This window comes from Oreochromis niloticus, linkage group LG10, assembly GCF_001858045.2.
Source record: "Oreochromis niloticus isolate F11D_XX linkage group LG10, O_niloticus_UMD_NMBU, whole genome shotgun sequence".
In the NCBI taxonomy this organism is placed as follows: Eukaryota; Metazoa; Chordata; class Actinopteri; order Cichliformes; family Cichlidae; genus Oreochromis; species Oreochromis niloticus.
Genome location: NC_031975.2, coordinates 3,931,553 through 3,951,970, shown reverse-complemented (window position 1 = coordinate 3,951,970; position 20,418 = coordinate 3,931,553). Strand labels below are relative to the sequence as shown.

The following is a 20,418-nucleotide window of genomic DNA, read 5'->3' as shown; positions in this document are numbered from 1 at the left end:
GGAGGTTAGGGAATGGGGGGGGACTTCATTGCCTCTGTCTAACTGTAGATGAAACTGAATGCTGTGTTTAATAGAAAGTTGTAGAACTAAATAACTTACTTTTAATCATTCAGAAAGAACTTCTGGTTGTATTACAACACACCATCGTCAGAGATTTTGGACTCTTGCCATACTCGCATGCTTGGATTCAGTATTAGGTTATGCAGTTTGCAGTGCAGTTGAAATTTAAAACCAGAATTAAGCAGTGGCATTCCATCACTTGTACAAACTTTTGTCAGTAAATATAGTGCATGCATGAATGAAGAAGCTGTGGATTCAGTCATCATTGCACTGCACTTGTAAAGCAAAGATTACCCTTCAGTGACTCTTCATCAAATGAATTAACAAGAGCCGAGCTCGGGTACGAGGAGCTCTCAGTAACTGTGGAGGCTGGAAAGCATTTCTGCTCTGCACACAGCCTTTTTATGCACGCAGCGCGGTGGAGTACAAGTTAAAGAGGCGACACGCTTTCACTGGATTACCACATTTCTGTGAAAAAGTGCATACTCTAATTCTGCTCTTGTGCTGCTCTTTGTTGAAGTTCTCAGTCAGAAAGGCATACTTTCTGAAGCTGTAGGAAACTTTTTCTCATTTGGTGTTGTGAAGACAACTCTGTCCCACTTGGGACCAAACTTTGCCTTCTGTGTTGCTGTGTAACACAAGCAAAAATATCAAATATGTCTCTGTATTTATTTAATATTTATTACGGTCCAGAGCGCCGTTGTACTGCTGAACATTTTCCTTCAAAGAGCTTTGAATGTGAGTCTGCATGCATTTGACATCCTTTCTGCTTTATTTTTCACTTCCTCTGCCACCAAGAGGTCAGGGGAAGTTGTAAAGCAGCACCCTGAAGCTGAATTCAAAGTCTTGCTGTTGACCTTCTTAGCACTTCAAATATGTGAGTGAAGGAGTATTTGAAACAGTGTTTTCTAATTAAAGAACCGTCTGTTATCATCCTGGTTTTTGTGTGAAATTTCATATGATGAGCGCAGCCGGGCTAATCACAATTAGTAGCCTATTATAGTACTCAATGCTAAAATAGCCATATATAGTCTCAGTGCGAGCCTAGTGTGCAAAAAGTGACTCCTAGAATTAAGCTTATTGTCACACATGGGTGCAACCGTTTTTTTGACAAGGTTTTATAACAGTCAGCAGCTAAAAACAAGCTGTCGTCTTGTTATGATCTCCGGGAAGACTGTGGGCTAATCAGCTTATCCTGTCTGCTTTAGCAGGTGACCCTACACACTGCTGTGCATCCAGATGACAGCTGGTGGAGGTCACGTTATCCCTGTTTGAGCAGGTTTCTTTGATTGAGAGGCCCAACACCCTTTCCACCACTAATTAGTAACAGACTGCACCAACTGTAAATATTTTCTGCAACTTTTAGGTGTGGGTTTAAAAATACTTTAAACAGAGGATTGGGTGGAGAGACTGGGGAAAGGTTTTAAAGAACAGGAGGAGCTGCATTTGGCTTTCTCACCGTGCTGTAACCAGTAAGTCTAAATATTGTTATCTTGATTACAGACTTATCAGAGAAGTCGTGTGTGACGGCTCAACTTTATGTAGAAAAACATGTGACTGCAGTCATTTTTAGTTTTCCACATGTTTTTAACAGATTTGTAAAATATTTGTGTTTTTTGTGAAAAGTGGTCTAATAAAGTTGTAACTTTGCACCTTTCAATGTATGTTTGCACACTCAAAGCACTTTCTGCTACTACTTAGCCAATCACACACACATTTTTACAGTACTTTGATCTATACCTAAGCACTTTTATATAACGATCAATCCACCGCCCTTCCGATTACTAGATGACCCACTCTATGAGCTGAGCCACATCCTCCATAAAGATGAGGATTTCAGACCTAGCAACACTGTACCAACTGTCGAGCTTGTTGGTGGTAGCATCATACCTTGGGACTGTTTTGTGCTGGTGAAACTTGGTGACAGCTGGCACTTCCAGCTGTACAATAATCCCAAAACTGCTTCTGGAATGGATAAAGCAAGATAACATTAAGTTTCTGGAATGCCTGGACTACACTTAAAAGCCAGGTCCGTACCAGAAAACCAACCAATTTAAATGAGTTCTACCAGTTCTGCCAAAGAAGAGTGACCAAATATCCTGCCAGAATTAGGCCAGAAAAAAGCTACAACATACTCAGGGACATTTAACAAAATATTAGTAGGGATTTAGGCCTATATTTGGGCCTCTGTATATGTATACTTTTGCCATTCTGTATATTAGAGAAAATCCAAAATAAATTCAAATCTGTGCAACCAAATCTTATTTTTTAAAGCAATTAAAGCTGTATGATCATTCCATCCTGGAAGAAAACAGAACAATTCAAAGAAATCATTAAAAGCCCAAATTACCAAGATATTCATGCCTATGAGTGTATGTAACTACAACTGTATGTCTGGACTCTATGTAGCCTGTTTACTGTGAGCCAGGGTACTAGAGATGATTGCAGCATCTTGATAGTGTTTGTTCAATAAAAAATCGATTTAGTAAAAATAGATTATTGGTGACTCTGCATCCATGAGCCAGACCATCATTTTATCTCCCTGCAAGTGTTGATGAGCAGGCTGGTAAGTTAACTTTGACATGGAAATGACTTTGTGTGAATTAATTTGTTGACCAAAGGCTGTCGAGATGATTCATCCATGGCCCTTCCAAGACCCTGTCCCTCCATCACATGCCTCAGCTTTCTGGGGTTCGTTTGCACTATTAGTCCCACACTGGCAACAGCATCGGGCTCAGAGAGAGAGGAAGGGGAAGGTAGAAGCACGGATAGAGGGAGAGAGTAGGGCTCGGCAAGCTGTTGACCTACTGGTTTGGTGAGGTTGCCCTGAAAGGGCACATGCCTCCCTGCACTGTGCATAGAAACAGCACACCCACACACACACACACACACACACACACACAATGGTTTAACCAATACAACTAAAAATGGAAGATAGTAACAGAACGGGGGCAAATAGCGCCTCTATGTTCAGATCATCACAGTGTTGTAGGAATTGACATTTAAGTTCCCTTTAATTGTGTCAGTGAAATTTAAGATGAGTGGAGTGTTAAAACAAGCCCAGCATCAGCTGGTTTTGTAGCATGAGATCATCACTGAAAGTCTGGAGAGTTATGTTGCCTTTTTCATCTTGCTTTGCAGGCTACCTGAGCGTGTTGGCAGTCGTGCTGAAGACAAATAATGCCTCACCGTGGACAAATGAGTTTGACAGTAAGAGCTCGAGACTGACGACCCTCAAAAAAATACAAACCAGTCATCGATCTTGAATTAATGTCCTCGTATCACTTCCTGTTTCTCTGCTTACAGAAGTTGAGCTATCATGTGAGATTGAGTCCATTTCCACAATCAATCCCAGAATTGAATGGAAGAAGATAACAAGCGGGGGGCCAAGCTATGTCTACTTTGACAAGAAGATCTCAGGTAAAACATGAAGTAGTCTGTATATACTTTCTATAAGTTACATATTTTTAAATATTCATCTTTGCTGTGTTCCTATTCTGGCAGGTGGCCTTGAGAACAGAGCAGTGATCAGAGAACCTGCCACGTTACTGATAACCAACGCCACGAGATCAGACACAGCCAAGTATCGATGTGAGGTCACTGCTGCAGACGACCACAAGTCCTTTGATGAGATTGTGATTGACCTGGTTGTAAGAGGTACTTTGACCTGCCTGTACCACCAATTATTCTCTCTCTTACTGATAACTGACAGAAAACGTTTAAACACAGACAGCAAGTCATTATTGCGCCCTCAAAGCACAGACCTCGCTCAACGATTCGCACGTCGGATGCTGTAAGATGAAACCATGTTGTAGGTTGCACCAACCCTTTGGCATACATGTGAGGATGCGTTGTGACCAGACCTGCCCAGCTGCAAAGGCGTGTTCTAGGTTATAAAAGGAAACCTCTGAAACTGCATCTGCTCGGAATTGCAGTGCTAAAGAAAGCAAGCGCCGCGTGTTTTGGTGGCGTTTTCTGGCATGGAGCGAAAATCACGTTCCCGTCCACTCCCTGTCAATCCTGGCAGTCCAGTCAAACGATAGGGTCAGGGTGACCTTAACCTTCAGAGTCATAAAGCCAGCAGCATCGTGTCGATTGTGTTGGTTTATTTCTCCCCTTTATGTTTACAGAGCAGAAAAGCCCATCTGCGCGAACACTCACTACAGCGACAGTCACCATATGTTCTGTTTCCCCACAGTGAAGCCAGTTGTGCCAAAGTGCAGTGTCCCGAAATCGGTGCCTTTCGGGAAGTCGGCTGAGCTGAGCTGTGTGGAGGAGGAGGGCTTCCCCAAGTCTCAGTACCAGTGGTTCAAGAACATGGAGGAGATCCCCGATGACCCAAAGACCAGTGTCAAGTTCTTCAACTCCTCATACACGCTCAGTACAGAAACAGGAACTCTGGTTAGTACTCGTGTGTGCGTGTGCTCGGACAAGGGCACATATGAGCGCCAAGGGCGGGGCAGCAGGGACGGTGGCCTGACGCCCAGGGGTGGAGGCAGATATTTTGGGGAGACAGTTGATGGTGTGAGAGGGCTTGAGCCATGAGGGGAATCTGCTGTCCTCGTTTGCACATTCCTCTATTCTCTCTTGCTTTACAGCACAGCGTAGATGTGACACACACACACACCGTTTGTCTTTAAGTGAACGTACTGGACGACAGTGCTGTAAACTAAGGAGGTTTAAGGAATGTTTTTTTTCTACTGTTCTTATCTTGTTATTTTTAGAGTGCTCCTGTAAACACAGTTATCACTCCTTTGCTATTTCCACATGGGAGAGGAATGGCAGCCAACTGATGCAGAGATTGGAACTGGTGAAATAGTTTAGAAGGGGAGTGTCAGCTTTATTCTTTTTAAAAAGCTGGAACTGAAACTCTTCTCTTTGTAATACTCTACCATAAACTAATATTTACAGGTTAAAATACCTTAATATCTTAAAGAGTTGTATTTAAATTCAGTCCGAGTTTGATTTTTAATGTTTGGATCACGTCATTGTGATCATTTCCTGCACTCTCCACATATTTAGACACCTAATCCAACTGCAATGTTAACACCTGCCTTTATAGTTGTACTTTGACGTTCAGGCTGTTTTAACACTTGGAAAATGGGCGACAGCAACTGTATGAATTACTCTTACCCCTATAAGCGTGTGTGTGAGAGGTGGGCACAAACTCAACAGATGCTTTTATTTTACTTTACTGTTCACTTTGAAAGGAGTATCACTTAAGGAGCATGAATGTCGGTGCAGCTGTCACACACTGTTGATAGTCTGAATGTCATCCAAAAGAAGCCCAGTCATTTTTAAATGTAAAGTTTCACTTGTATGACCAGCGTGAATATTTTATATGTGTAAGATGTAGCTGTAACTCCCTCCTTCGCTGAATCCCAGGTGACTGAATGTGATATTTCCAAAGTGCACAGCAGACAGCAGTCTGTTTAATTTTTCTATCTTGCATCTCTTCACATGCTCATGGCACTGTCTCTGTATTTGCACAATGCAAATCTCTACCTGTCTGTCCCCTCTGCTCACAGTAACGGTCACTACAGTTGTTTCCCTCTATAACAGCGTCTGCATCCTGCCTGTGCATAGTTCCGCTCACCTATATTTATTTATTATATTAATTAGAATCATTCAGGATGTTGTAAAACGTCTGCATAAAAAAGACTATGAGCTTCACTTAGGGAGTTTGCATTAAGCAGATGTTTGTCTTTTGTCTCACACAGAAGTTCATTTCAGTCAGGAAAGAAGACGCAGGCGAGTACTATTGTCGAGCGAAGAATGATGCAGGGCAAGCTCAGTGTGCACCCCAGAAGATGGAAGTGTGTAAGTATGCATGTTTCCTTTGGAAATAAATACTTTGTGTGTATTGAATCCAGACAGTACTAGATTTGTTGAAAGGAATCCAAACATCAGTGTTTACGTTTTTACTCGCATTTGAACTCCACAGATGATATTGACATTGTGGGGATCATCCTGGGAGTGCTGGTGGTGGTCGTTGTGCTCTTATGTATAACGGTGGGCATCTGCTGTGCTTACAAACAAGGCTACTTCTCCAGCCAAAAGCAGACGGGGAACAAGTAAGATTCCAGACTGCTAATGTTACTGTAACCAGCACCACTTCCACATGTCGCCCAAAAACCGAATGTGCTTTGTGTGTTTTAGTTACAAAGTCCCAGCTAAAGGAGATGGGGTGGACTATGTCAGGACGGAGGATGAGGTTAGTAGATAGTCTGGCTGTGTGGCCGTTTGTATTTTTAGGCACTTCGTTGCTAAAAGTCTATTGCAAAAAAAGTGAAAATGCAGTCTGTTATACTGCTTCAGTTAGGTGCCTGTTTTTATGATTGAATGATTCATGTATCAATAAAAGTGATCAGGTACAAGGACCGGACGGAAAATGAGTAAAAAAGTGACCAAAGACAAACTTTGTTTCTGTCACTAATTCATTATGAAAACAGAATTCAATTAAATTCAAAGATTGGAGAAATGAAATGAAAATATTACTACTTGGTATGCTTTCTCAAAGCTTTCATTTGAAGGACTCGCCTGTTGTCGGCGTTTGGGGATGAGAGTGTTGGAAGAAGCAACTCTAACTGCAGTGTGCTGCATGCTGACAGCGGTGATTATGCTGCTGTATTTAGTCTCCAGGTCTGCGCAGGTCTGAAAGCAACAGCTACCCAAATATTTAGCATCGTGTTGCTGCCCGTAACAGAGAAAACAGGGCCTCTCTCCCTCTCTGCCCCTTATCATATTACCTTTTGAAGAACCTTTACAAAGTTAAATTCAGACTCTGTATGAGGTATCGACTCAGCAACACTGAACACGGGAGTCTGCTGGAAACAACGAGAGCATTTCACGGCAGGCAGTGCTGATGTTGTAGTCGACTAAAAGAGTTTGTTTTCCAACACCTGTCTCACTTAAATCCCCCTCAGCTGGCAGAAATTTGTTTTTCTATTATGCAGCTCTAAAAAAGTCAAAAAGATCTCAACTGTTAAGTGAACTTGCAGAAAGCCTGGACATTAAGATCTGTGCCAAATAGACAAGCTAACATATACTGAGAGGAGAAGCGTGGAAAGAATGGGGCTCTGGCGCCGTGCGATAATGTAATAACGATGAGTTGTTTCCTGCACGTTGTCTGCAGGGGGATTTCCGACACAAGTCATCGTTTGTGATCTGAGAAAGACGACGGGGGCTGTTGTGCTGAGTGAAAGCTGTGACACACGGGTCTGCCCTCCACACTGTCCGACCACGGAGCTGCCGCAGTTCGTGCACCGAGCTCTCAGCCTGCCTGACATCCAATTACACAAGCTTGCCAAATGTGGTGGGATTTCATATGACAATAATGTGTAAAAAAATAATAGTATGTGCATAGGGACTGAGATTCATTTAACTTTATTATCTTCAACTGAGTTCTTTTGCTAAATTCTGGCGTTCTTCAGTTACAGTGATTGCATGGTTTTAACCCTTGTGTCATCCTTCTAAAAACTTACGATGATCACCCTAGTGGCCAAAAATGGCACCACCCCCCCAAAAGTGCTATAAAAAGGTTATATATTAATATTTTTTTCCACTTTAAATGAGTCAGTCTTTTAAGACTACTTCTGCCTGAAATATTTATATCAAGTTTTTATTATATTTCGGGGTTTTTAACCCTTTATATCCCAGTTTCATTACATGAGCGCACTGTTTTTTTTAGCCGAAAAAAACAAAAAACTTAAATATTTTCCATAAAATAAATTTGAAGTAATATTTGATTATTATTATAATTAGGCCTTTAGATGGTCCAAAGATTGGCACCGACATTCATTTTGATTGATCATTAATTTTTTTTTGCAGAGGCACAGTAAATTGAATATAACGGTATATTCTGTTTTTCATTTTTTCCCCACTAAATGCTTTTTAGCTTGCTGTGTTCTAAAATAAAATGGAAAAAAAAATATGTAAATGAAAATACAAGATCAGTTTGAACCAGAAAACAGTTTTATTTAGAACAATGAACATGAACATTTGTGTTTTTAGGAACGGGGAAAGGTATGAGAAAGAAAGAGCAAATGAGAGGGTGAGAGAGAGGGGGAAGAGCATATGTGGAGGTGTGTGGAGGTGTGTCAGAGTCCTCAGTTGAAGCAGAGGCTGCAAATGGACAGACTATGGTCCTTACATGCGGGCTTTTCGCATTTGCAGCAGGTGCTGCAAGTGCGCCTCCTTTTGTCAGTGCAGAACTCGCACAGTCTCCTGTCCTTCGTGTTAGGTCCCGCGGTGGTAGGGCCTGCAGCGGCACTCTGCGCACTCATCACAACGTCTGCAGCACCTGAGGAGCGGGGAAGGCGTCCTCGCTTCAATATGTGTGGGTTAATCAAAGCTTCGGCCACCTCTTCAATATATAACCTCCTCCTGTATCTTTTATGCTGTTTCCAGGATGGGTCAATCGCTGTCCACACCACGAAGGAATTGTAGAGTGACACATCCAGCAGGTTGTGAAAGAGGGCCACTGGCCAACGATTTGTTCTCCTCCTACAGGAATAGGTTCCAACAACCTAACAAAAAAAACACACACACACAAAAACCCCGAAAACATCAAACCTATGTATATTTTACAAGAGAATATGAGCAAGAATGAATAAATCTGTGCGTAACTGATGCGTAATGACACCTACCTTGTCAAGGTTGTCCACACCTCCTTTGCACCTATTGTAATCTTGAATGATTACGGGCTTTCGCTTCTGTCCCTCGCTCACATCGGGCGTGCGGTGTTTTGTGCTCACGTTCTTGCGGCGTCGGGGGATGTAGGAGACGATAGTGTGCGTGAGAGTGAAGGCGGAGGAGAAGATCGCTCTTCCTCTTGTTTGGAGCAATTGAGGTGGAAGCTCCGTCTTGTTTTTCCTGGTCGTGCCCACCAGGGCCAGTTTCCTCCTCAGCAGCTCTTCTGCCAGGGCAAAGGAGGTGAAAAAATTGTCACAGGTCACCACGTTTCCCTGGAGCCCCTAAACTCCAGGGCCACCCGCATCCCCTGATTGACGATCGCCAGCTTTGCCGGTGTATACCTGGAGTCTCCAGGCGTAGGAGGTTTTGACATCGCATACGGCCCACACTTTCAGACCGTACTTTGCAGGCTTGCCTGGGATATATTGCTTGAAATTGCACCGTCCTCGGTACGGGACCAGCTGCTCATCCACGCAAATGTCTCTGTCTGGGCTGAACAGTAGCTCCAGACGATGCGTCCACAAATCCCACACTTTGCGGAAGGCGGCCAGCTTGTCCTCACGGGGTCGGGAAAGCTTATCGTCGAAACGGAGCGCCCCGCCGATTTGGTGGAAACGCTTGTGGGACATGGTGGCCCGGAAAATGTCCCGTCCGTATTTTTCTCCCCAGAGGCTGAGTGACGATTCATTTCTCGATCGGTAGACGCCGGCCAAAATTAGCAACCCCACATACGCTCGAAATTCATCACAGTCCATTTCTCGCCAGTCGGCCACTTCGCGTCCCCCGTGCAGATTGGTCATGGCCACGGTGTGCAGCACAATTTCATCCGTAAGGAAGAGTGAAAAGCTGGATGCCGGGTCCCTGATTCGGGCGGCGGCGTAGTGTGTCGGTCCTGGGGTGATATTTGTAGGCGCTGGAACATAGCGGAGGGTCTCCGAATTTGTGGGGGACCAAATGATTTTTCCGCTCTTTGAATTCCATCCCGATGCTGCGTCCTCCGTCTCCATCTCCCCTTCGCTCTCGTCGTCTGAACTTTCTTCATGGGAACTGGACTCCGGCTGCTCTTTTCCCACAGAATAATCCGTGTCCTCATCTCCAGAATCCTCGGAGGAGGAGGATGAGTAGCTATCCTGGGACTCACGGTCCAGGACCATTTCCAATACCTCATCGGTGTTATAGTACCTTGCCATCCTGAAAATGACTACTCCCGCTCTACTGCTCATTCTTGTAACCTCTGCTGCAGTGCACCTGCATAAACAACCTGAGCTTGCAGACAAAATAAAGTCTCATTTGATTGTGGCCCATGCTTTTATGTTTATTTTGTTTATATTGCAGCGTGGCCTTCTAAGAGAGGAAAGACTTTTGAAGTTAGACACAGACACACTTATTTTTATCTTTTTCCCCTTTTTTTAGGTATAAAGACCTTTATTATTTCTTTTTAAAAAAAAACCACACATGCCATTATCCAACATAGTGACACAGAATGATCATTTATTTGAGCAGAAAGTCTATGGAATAAATACAGAGTTTACCGCATTTCATTCACTGCTCCAAAAGTGGAAAAAAAAAAATAGCGCCACCTGGTGGACAAATAAAAAAATTTTAAAATTTCAGACTGAAATTTTAAAATTTAAAAAAAAATAAAATCCTTTGGCAAGTTTGGCTATATTACACTCAACACAGTGGAAATGGCATGCATTTGAAACAAGCAAGTGGCAGAAAATGGCCCCAGTATGACACAAGGGTTAAACACTAAAGCAGGCGGCGAGCAGGAATCATGTGTTTGTTGTGTCCAGTAGAACAGTCAGTCTATCATGACAGCTCTGTCTACTGGCAGCATTCAGTTTCAAACCTTTTGTCATTTCTATAACATTTCTTTTCTACTGTTAAAATTTGTCAGACTATTTTTGATGGAATATATTTTAAAATGCCTATATATAAAGGTTTACTTTTTTAAGTATTTGTAAATGACTAACATGTTTTTTTTTTTGTTTTGGGGGGGGGGGGTTAAAAGAAATGATGTAACACAAACCCCTTTGCATAAAGTTGTAAGCATTTACACCTTTGCAGATGAAAGAAACAAATGAAAATTGGCTCGTAGTAGCATATCGGCGGTCTTACATATTGAATTTGTCAGCTGGGATTGTCCAGTTTGTGTCATGACAGATTTCCATGTTGATGTTTGTAGATAGTCTTAGTAAGATGCTTTGAAGAGTGCCAGTCAAATGCTGTGAAACACTGTACACGATCAGTGCTGCGTTTTCTTGATTTTAAGTGTCCTTCTCTGCTTGCTGTTAATCTTGTATATATTGAAGTTGCTGTCGAGTTTAGCTGTCATACATATGTAGATTACTTCACTATATTAATCATAATTATATTAATACAGGGTTTGTATGTTAACCTTCCAGACCCCAAAAGAAGATAGACAAGAATGATTGTGGACTGTTGACAAAGTAAATGGTACTTAAAATAGTTTCTGCTGATAAGCAAGACAAAGCTGTTAGCGGGTTATTTAAACTACTAAATCTTCAGCTGGTACTGAAAGTCCCAACAACATGAGGTAGAGCACATGCTGGAACAGCGTTTTTTACAGAGTTAACTTGTACTCATGGCACAGCTGCTTTGTGTTCCAGCTGTGTGACTCAGCCACCGGAGCCAGTGGCTTATTCACAACTGTGTGTTTGATTTCACCAGATGTGCAACAGCACATTTTAGAAGAGTCCCAGGAGCAACTCTGCGCTTATCAGTCACTCAGCATAGTGATTTAGTATTCAGAATAAAAGACCCTGTTCAGGCTCAAAGCTCTGCGTCTCAGACCTTTCAGCAAGATTTGAAGCCGGGTGGAGAAGAGAGCGAAACACGTGACACGACGACAGACCTGCATCTGGTTTATTCCTGGGTTTAGCGACTGGATGTTTTAATTGGAGAGAGAAAAAATCTTTCAGGTGAAGCTTTTTGTGTTTTCTGAGCAAAGCTGAAGGTGAGCAGAACTGAGCTGACAGCAGTGTTACAGTGAGATTCAGCTGTCGGGGGTCTGGAGGGTTAACGCTTGTACTAATTGTAAATAGCTATTTGGCGTTTTTTATTTGTTTGTTTTTTTCTCTTTCGCAAGATCATGTAAAGTGAAAAAATGTTTTCAAAACTCCAGTTTGAGGCGATATGAAACTCTTTCCATTTGTAGGACTGAAAGAAGGGTAACATTTTATCAGATCATTCAGAACACGTGAGCAAGAGCTTCTTGAGGCAGTTTTTTAAAAGCATTGAGAACAAACAGTTCTCTCCCTCAGTGTTCGCTCTCTAACCAGACTTTTAAAGGCAGCTGATGTCGGTTAGTATTCGTGTAACCTTCATGCAGATAAGAAGAATCTCTTGTTCAGCTGTGCTCGAGGTTTTCAACAGAGGAAATGCGGTCAAATGTTAACCAATTATCAGTCGTGGTAGAGACGATCTGCCGGTCATTTGCACATCAACACTAAATCTAACATGTTCCACTGTGGAAGTGTACAATTAGCCCAAATAAGGTCACAAATGAGTCCTGCTGCAGTTGCACAGTGTGGTGAGAATCAGACATTTCACCTCGTCATTTGTGCATAGTTCATTCCTCTTGAGTGCCTTCAGGCTTCACACTAGTGCGGTTTCTCGTGCACGGTCCCACCTCTATCTTCTGCCATGCAGTCACGGGCTTCGTGTTTTTCCTTTTCTTTAACCACAAGCGCGGCGTTTGAGAGGAATGATGACACCAAAAGTCTCCACTCCCCTTCTTTACATATCTGCAAATTTGTAAATAGCTTTTTACATAGATTGGAGCTGTAGACGCGTTGGAAGTGAAAAATAATAGTGCCTCTATATTGTGGGGATTATTTTTAGTAAAGACATATAGCACTATTAGAAAAAAACAAAAGATTGAAACCCACAGCAGGGCGGTTTCTGTGAGCTCTGGTTTATAATGTCTTTATCCAGGTTTTCTAACACTGATTGGTATTTCAAAATAAAATCCCCAAACAAAATTTGAAAGACCAATTTAGTCAGTACTGACTTTTTTCTTTTTATTTTGTGTATGTTATTTATTCTTCTCTGTGCTGGCGGGGAAATGTTTCAGGTCTTCACAACACTGTTTAAACCAGGGGTGTCATACTCAGGGTCATAAGACCGGCCCGCTGGACTTCTTTCACACATTTCGGACTTTTAAATGTATTTTCATAAATTTTGCAGCTTGTCCTAGCGATGAAGACCTCTCCCACAGTCTTTCATACTACATCAAAGTAATAGATAAATAATGAAATGATAGAAAAGTTACTTCTTTTTTCCACTATCTAAAGTACAAAAGCCTGTATCCACAGTAAAATAAGTCAAACTGGACATTTTTTGTGAATTAACAAAAACTTGCTCCGCTCCAGGACAGTCTGGACTATGAGCGACCAGAACTTTTTCTGTCATTTTACACATTTGCTTTTTTACAATTTAAGCCCAAAGAGTCATGCTGGCATGTGTTTTTTATTATACAGCAGAGCAGCATTTCTTTATCGTGTAGTAAAACAGACGTGCTGGTGAAATTGCACTTGTTTTTCGTATACTGAGATATTGCAGGGATTAAATGTGCAGCTACACTTATTTACATTTACAGAAAGGGAATTTTTACTGGTCTGGCCCACTAAAGAGCAAAGTGTGACCCCTGATGTAAAATGAGTCCGACATCCCGGGTTTAAACATTTACCCTATACAAAAATGAGGCGACACAGTTGGTGTCAGGAAACACCAACCTTGTGTAGCGTTAAGAACGGCACCAATCTACAAGAAAGGAAGATGAAATTAAGAGCTGACCCATTCAATGATAAAGGAGCTGGGACTCTGCAAGATGTAAGTGAAGTTTATAATCCAGAGTTCATGGACAGTTAAGCTCACAAACAGCAAAGAAGTCTTGTGTCGCATCTTTACACGGGTCTGCGCTGACCCGACAGGGAGTCCTGAGCAAGTGAGTCTGCAGGATGATGTTTCCAGGCAGTGATGGTGGAGGTTATATTGGCAGGTTTACTCTGTGCTGTCTTTCAGTTTAAGGATGGCTGCGTTCCAGTGATCCAGCTCTGCTGGAAGACTGGTCTATAGCATACCTGATCCTCTGATCCAAACGTACACACAGCAGAATGTCTTTTTGGGGCCTGCTTGGGTTATTTTTTGTTCATTTTAGAACCACTCTATTTGTGATTAATAAAACTCACTTCTAATATCACAAAGGTGTTTTGTGTCTTTTCTATTTATGGTGTGTGTGTAGTGAGGATTCTAGATCTGCACTGCCAGTCTTGTCATTTCACGGCTTGTTCCAATCCTCCTGGCCTATTCAACAGTCCCCCACTGTTCACAGAAATCCTATTGGTCCATCCAATATCCCACCGACTGCTCTTTGTTGATCTAAAGCCATAATCTATTAGTGGGAGTTAAGCCATTTCCACTTTCCACACTGCAAACAGCCTTCTTGTTCCTTTTTGGTGACTGTGCCAACTGGCAGCAGGTTCCTGGATAAAGAGCACTAAAATCAATGAGCCCGGGGAGGATAATATATTGTCCTTTGCATCACAGCTACTGGACACTTTTATTTATTTCACAGTAAAATCAATCAGTGCTGGCTTTATCATCAGGCAGAAGGATGAAAAAATACCTGCTTTTTAAGAAGGCAGCAAGCCCTGTGTTCAAATTATGATTAAATGTAGCACACTCGGTTCATTCACTGAACAGAGCACACAACACTGCTCTGAAAGTCATGCAGCATGTGAGTCACTGTTACTCATCTATCAGTTAATAGGATGAAACACATCTGTGGTTAGTTGTACTGGTACCTCTACTGTAATAGTCAGCATCCAGCAAAGTATGGCATTATGTTAGTCTTTCAAAATTCTTAGCACACATGCAGAAATCTTACTTGGGTCAAATGATGAACGGGGACCACTGAAGCAAATTAAAATTGAAGTATGTCAAGAAGTACCATGAACCCACAATGGAAGAAGTGCACGAGACCTAGGAACTAATTATAAAGGAAAAATCTTTAGTTTTTTTTGTGTGTGTGATACATTTTAAATATTTAGATAATAAACCTGAACTCACTAAAACTTCTGAATCCTAAAACATGTTTTTAATGTTTTCAGGGTATTTTAGTGCTTAAAGTTTACTGAAAGTTCCTAATAAAAACCATTAAGTTCGAGTAAAGTTGACACTGAGCATTTTAGTTTTAGTAATCTATATTAAGACTAAAAAAAATAGCTATGGGTGGCATTTGCTGTGTGCAGCATCAAACTGATGTAAGTGTGTTACTATTAACTGAGAATGGGTTAAGATATTAAAACACTGTGTGTCCCACATGGTTCTTCCGTTAAAAATTCAGCTCACAGATAAATGTAGCCATTCTGGTCAGCACAGTGAAACAAAGACAGGTAACTACTAATCATTTCTGACACTTTCACACTAAAACTAATAAAAAATAAAAATTAAAAAAAACCCTGAAGTGACTGATTTCCTCTGTTTGCTGTCTATGTGCAGGACACACAAAACTCTACTCAACACGTTCCACAAACATGGCTGCTTATAGTTTTATTGTCAGTGGAACAGCAGTTTGATTACATTTCGGGCGTTCATTTATACCAGCAGGAAGATCTGTTCTCAGAACCAGCAGGCTGACCTTTACAGTGTTAAAGGAAAACAGCAACATTTGCCACGGTGTGATTACCACCCAAACAAGTGAGGAGCTCAGAAACACACACAGGTTTATGCCTGTTTCGCTTTCTTTTATAATTTGTTCACTTGCATCTTAAATATTTTACGATATTATTCGAGGTGGGCCTCGCTCTCATAGTTGGACTCGATCGCTGGGCTCGGAATAGAAGTTTACCAGCTTTTTTCAACACAGCAAGGTCACAGGTATTCAGAGAACGAGACAAACAAAAGGGAAGTCCACTGAATCTCTCTCATGGGAATCTTGCCACACTCATCTCTCGGCCACTCTTCGACACAGGGCTTCTGCACAGAGAAGAGGTTGAGTTGCAGAACAGCAGAAGGCAAACTTGAACACTGGGCCAGTACAAGGAGCTCAACCACTCTACCACAGCTACGTGCAATCTGGTGTCAACTGGAGGATTTCTTCAGCCTTAAATAGCAGAGGTGATGAATGACTGCCAGCAGATGTTATTAAGATTCAGAGTTAAGGAGGGGATACTGGAGGAAATCCAAATAACACACTGACCCTGCCAGGTGGAGTCAAACAATGATTTTAATGAAGACACGCGTGGGAGATGCACCCTGCAGAACATCGGAGTTGGATCTTCCAAACAATGCACAAAACAAAGGTTTTATAGGGTTGGGGTAATACAACGCCCCTTCATGCATTAAGCAGATACAATACTTGCATACGTCAAACCAAAACCACAATGACTTTTAACACAGTTTGAAAAGATCATCGTCTCGTCTCTATCCCAGGTGTCTTCCTGTTGTCACCGGACGCTCGCTTATCTGCCTGGAACATCAAGCTCAGTTCTGCAACAAACTATCACGTATGCAGGCACAATTTTGCAGTTGCAAGCAAAACATGATTAAACGTTCACCTATAAATGAACTGTATGTGTGTCTCGTCCTTAAATGCTCTCTCATCTCATCCGTTGCACTTCTGACCTTTCACCAGAACAGAGGCTCATCCTTACATGTAATAACCTAACTGGAACTATATATGTAATATGTTGAATAAATGTTTTAATCAAGAACTTCTACTAAAAGCTTAATCAAAGGATATAAATGAATAAAAGATAATAAAGAATAAACTAGTGAGAGTCTCCTGAGACTCTGCTTTCGGTTTCATTTCCTGCGAGGCACACTCTGCAAACCTGCAGTTTCATGTCAACCTGCAACTCAGTCTTTCACACACTGAAGTCTGGACTTCAGTGTAAGAGTATAAAAACATTCAAAAGCATTATAGATTCAACTCAACAGTTTAAAGTGGTTCTCACTGAACCTGTAATAAAGACTAATATGATACCAATATGTTTGAACATCTGAATGCAATATCACTATTAATTATTAATACAATGGTAATGAAGATTATAAAAATAGCAGCAAATAATAGCAGCAAAATATCCCTATACTCTACAATGTGAACACTCAACCACCTCTAGGTGCACAAACCCAGAGGGCGGGGACCCAGTAGGAGCCTTTGGATTCCTGTGCAACAGTGGTGATGCCGTTTAGCGTCCTATACACATTCATATGTTACTGCCGTTTCCACACCACATCTTTCTCACACCTTGACCACATATTCAGTTTGCAATGACCACTTTTATTAGGAAAGAGGACTTCTGGCAACCATTCCACAGTTTGAATACGCTGACAGTCAGAGAGTTCATCATAGATTTGAATGCAAATTTAATGCATGCAAATGACTGAAAGAATTACTGACCACAAAAATCTAACAATTTCCAATGCAGGGGGAAAAATTAATAAATAATGAGAGATCCCTTCATGTGACCCTATAGTGTGTGGTCCACAACTGGATACCCAGTAAAGGCTGTGTGGATCCATAACTGCTGTGGAGGAGCCAACATCAATTTAATTTTAACACCTTTATTTGTTATATAATGTTTTATTAAAATAAATGTCAGCTACAGCACAGGTGTTCCTCTGCCCACAGCAGATGCTTTGCCCCTAAACTGGTTAATCCGCCCAGTCTTCACCTCATTTCTCTCTAATATCTTCAAACATTCTGCATTTTCAGGGACTTTTCAGAGGACAGGGCTGCATTCAGTGTACGCAGAGCAGCCACCACAGTGAGAGAAAAAAATGATACTTGACAGAGGGAAGTTGGCTATTTAGAAAATATCACAGTAGGATGTGACAGAAGGACACACTGGCAAGATGTGTCCATGTCCAAGCAGGGTCTACAGCTGCACCTCACACTCCCATCATCACAGAAATAATTGGTTTGAGTCGCACCATGACAGCTAGGAGGCCTCAGCTTGTTAAAGGTTTTTAGTCATTTGTCCAAAAAGGAGTTGCACAATTCATGCGATGCTGTTGCAGGACAATTTTAGAAGAAAAATGCTGTCAAAAATGAGTCATTGTTTTAAAAGAACATTTCTATCTCTCAGCCTTAAGGGACTGTTTGACTATTTTCATGTTGGAGTCTAAAGCTATTCACAAAAAGAGGATCATTTTAATCTGTCTTTGTAAGCCACCAGAACTAATTAGGCAGTTAGCCTCATAACGAGATAAAGCAACACACACACAAACTCACACACACAATTTAATAACTGTTCCCACTCACTTCATATCTGAAATACTGCTGTGACTGATGTGTGTGAAGCATGTGGTTCATGTTCCCAAAACTACAGGTTGCATAAAACAGCAGCACTATGCTGGCTTTTAAAGGTTTTAGAGGATTTCCCATCAAGAGTTCAAATCTGAGAGGGAAAAAGACATGAAGTGCCTGCAATGAGGGTGAGGATTTATTTTTCACATGAATATTTTTTTAAATGCTAAATAATGGCACAAAACATCAGGAGCTCAATTGCAAAAACCTGTGAGTTTAGGAGGGCTCTCGGGTTTATCGGTGTCCTGCTGTGGTTAAACCCTGCCCTCTAGCGGCCAGCAGTGCCATTACAGAACCAGGTCCAGGATTTCCCTGGTCCCGGTTTTCCCTTTTTCCCCACTCATTGGAGAGACCGAGTGAACGACAAAATTTAAACAGACTGCAAAAGATTTGTGTTTGTGGATTTTTTGTTACTGCAGTCACTTCAGACACCACAATGAGCTTAGTTTGCATAAGGATGTTAAAAATTGTGCACTTCTGACCTCTAGTGCTTAAAACTGGTGCAACTAGCAGTCAATACGAGTCAAAAGCAGAGGGGATTAAAAACTAATGGAAATGCATCATCATTATACTTACACAAGTCGATTTAGTACATTTCTAAGAGTAGTTTCTATCCAGTAAGTTTTTTTTAAGCCCCAATACGGTTTCATTCAGGCCAGGGCTGTACCAGTCCAACCTCTTCCTATTCTGATATGAGACAGATACCTTGGCAACAGTGAATCTACCAAAATTGAGAAGTGATGTAATTCATTGGTAAATTAATCTTGCTCTTTGGATAAAAGTACAAACCATTTTTTTATTTGTAAGAATTTGGCGAGACTCAAACATTTCCTCACACTGGAAATAAAATTTAGCAAACAAATCCAAGCAAAAAATATAGGCCTACTGAATCGTGGTGCAGTCATTTAGGTTACATTAGATTCTCCTTCGCCTGCTTTGGTGGTTAGATCCCTGACTCTTCCTTTTAAAGTATCCTTGTGTACTCCCGAGTTTCTCACAATGCAATTTTGTCTCCCAATTTCTCCCAACAGAGTGCTTGGCATAGATAAAACCCTGTATGAGAGTGTGTTAATGGGTGAATGAGACTTGCGGTACAAATTTCTCTCAGTGCTAAACTGAGTAGAAAGGTCCTATATGGCCTATACTATGGACTGAAGTCACATAATACCCCTCCAAACTGTAACCCTTTTATAGCTAACACAGCTAACAACAGCTACTGCATTGTAGCTGAAGCATGGTGTCATAAACACAGACCATCAGAACTGAACCAAACACACTATCTCTACCAATACTTGATTTGGCTGTTTGAGTCATGATCCCATTCACAGATTGCATCGCTAACACAAAAAGTGCATGGACTCAAATGATTCCATATGAAACCAGATCTTAAAAGCTGAGAAAGGGGAGGCTTGCAGGAACACAAACATTAAAAAACAGATTCAAAAGATGCATCTAATATTTAGAATGTTTAATGTTAAAGTTGATGACAGTACAATTAGAAAAAGAGTGAACAAGTATGGCTTGTTTAAAGGGGAAAGGAGGAGAAAAGAAAAGAGAGAGAATTGGCAGCATGGCTTAGTTTTGCAAAGTTCCATCTGAACAAAGCGCAAGACTGGAACAATGTCAGTGTTTGTCTAAAGCACAGCACTCTGTTCAGAGATAAACAAACACAGCATATAAGCACAGACACCTCACAGACAACGTCAAGCATGGGAGTGATCATTACCTCCACCTTGGTGGCAGTAACAATAGTGATAGTGATCACCACCAAGGTGGACATGGTAGCATTTGTGTGTGTCAGTCTGCAAACACAATAGCTTGAATTTTTTTTTTTAAATAAATGCTGATTAAACTTTGTAGGGGTGTAGTGTGGGCTCATGTTAACAATCCATTAAAAGTTGCCTTACATCCACCGAGGTCTTCATGGTCAACCTAATGATTTATTGGTTCAAATGAACATGAAGGCCTTCTAACTTAGAAACCTCATGTCCTCGGACTGTGGGAGAAACCCACGAAAACACGAGGAGAACAAGCAAACAACGCAGAGAAAGGATGATGGGGTTTAACTCAGGTACTTCGTGCTGTGAGGCATCAGAGCTAACCACTGTGCTGCCTGCTTCTTAATAATACTTGGTATTATTCTGAGTACAATTTTGTTTTTGGTTATGTGGCTATAGTAGAATTGTAACATTCATTTATATTTTTAACAAAATTTGTTTACATTTTTGTTAATAAATATCAAGTGAGAAAAGCGTTTGATCAGAAGTTTACTTTGTTTTCCAAAAAAGGAAAGAAGCATTTTTAAATGTCTATATAGCATGAAT

At 41.4% G+C, this 20,418-nt stretch overlaps 2 protein-coding genes across 2 annotated transcripts in view; one reads left to right on the top strand and one right to left on the bottom strand.

Moving 5' to 3' along the window:
• The window catches only part of jam3b (junctional adhesion molecule 3b), a 42,730-nt gene extending 28,749 nt beyond the window's left edge, over positions 1–13,981 (top strand). Inside the window, exons 2-9 of the mRNA XM_005454569.4 lie at positions 3,202–3,270; positions 3,367–3,480; positions 3,565–3,717; positions 4,259–4,461; positions 5,781–5,880; positions 6,005–6,134; positions 6,220–6,274; positions 7,196–13,981. Of these exons, the coding sequence (XP_005454626.2) occupies positions 3,202–3,270; positions 3,367–3,480; positions 3,565–3,717; positions 4,259–4,461; positions 5,781–5,880; positions 6,005–6,134; positions 6,220–6,274; positions 7,196–7,231 (860 nt within the window). The 3' untranslated portion in view covers positions 7,232–13,981. The remainder of the gene's footprint in view (positions 1–3,201; positions 3,271–3,366; positions 3,481–3,564; positions 3,718–4,258; positions 4,462–5,780; positions 5,881–6,004; positions 6,135–6,219; positions 6,275–7,195) is intronic.
• LOC102083250 (piggyBac transposable element-derived protein 4) lies at positions 8,169–9,944 on the bottom strand. The gene is made up of 3 exons (XM_019363568.1): positions 9,071–9,944; positions 8,709–8,977; positions 8,169–8,588 (listed from the first exon to the last, which is right to left on the bottom strand). Exons 1-3 carry the CDS (start codon positions 9,942–9,944, stop codon positions 8,169–8,171), a joined length of 1,563 nt encoding a protein of 520 aa, XP_019219113.1.
• Positions 13,982–20,418: the final 6,437 nt, after the last annotated feature.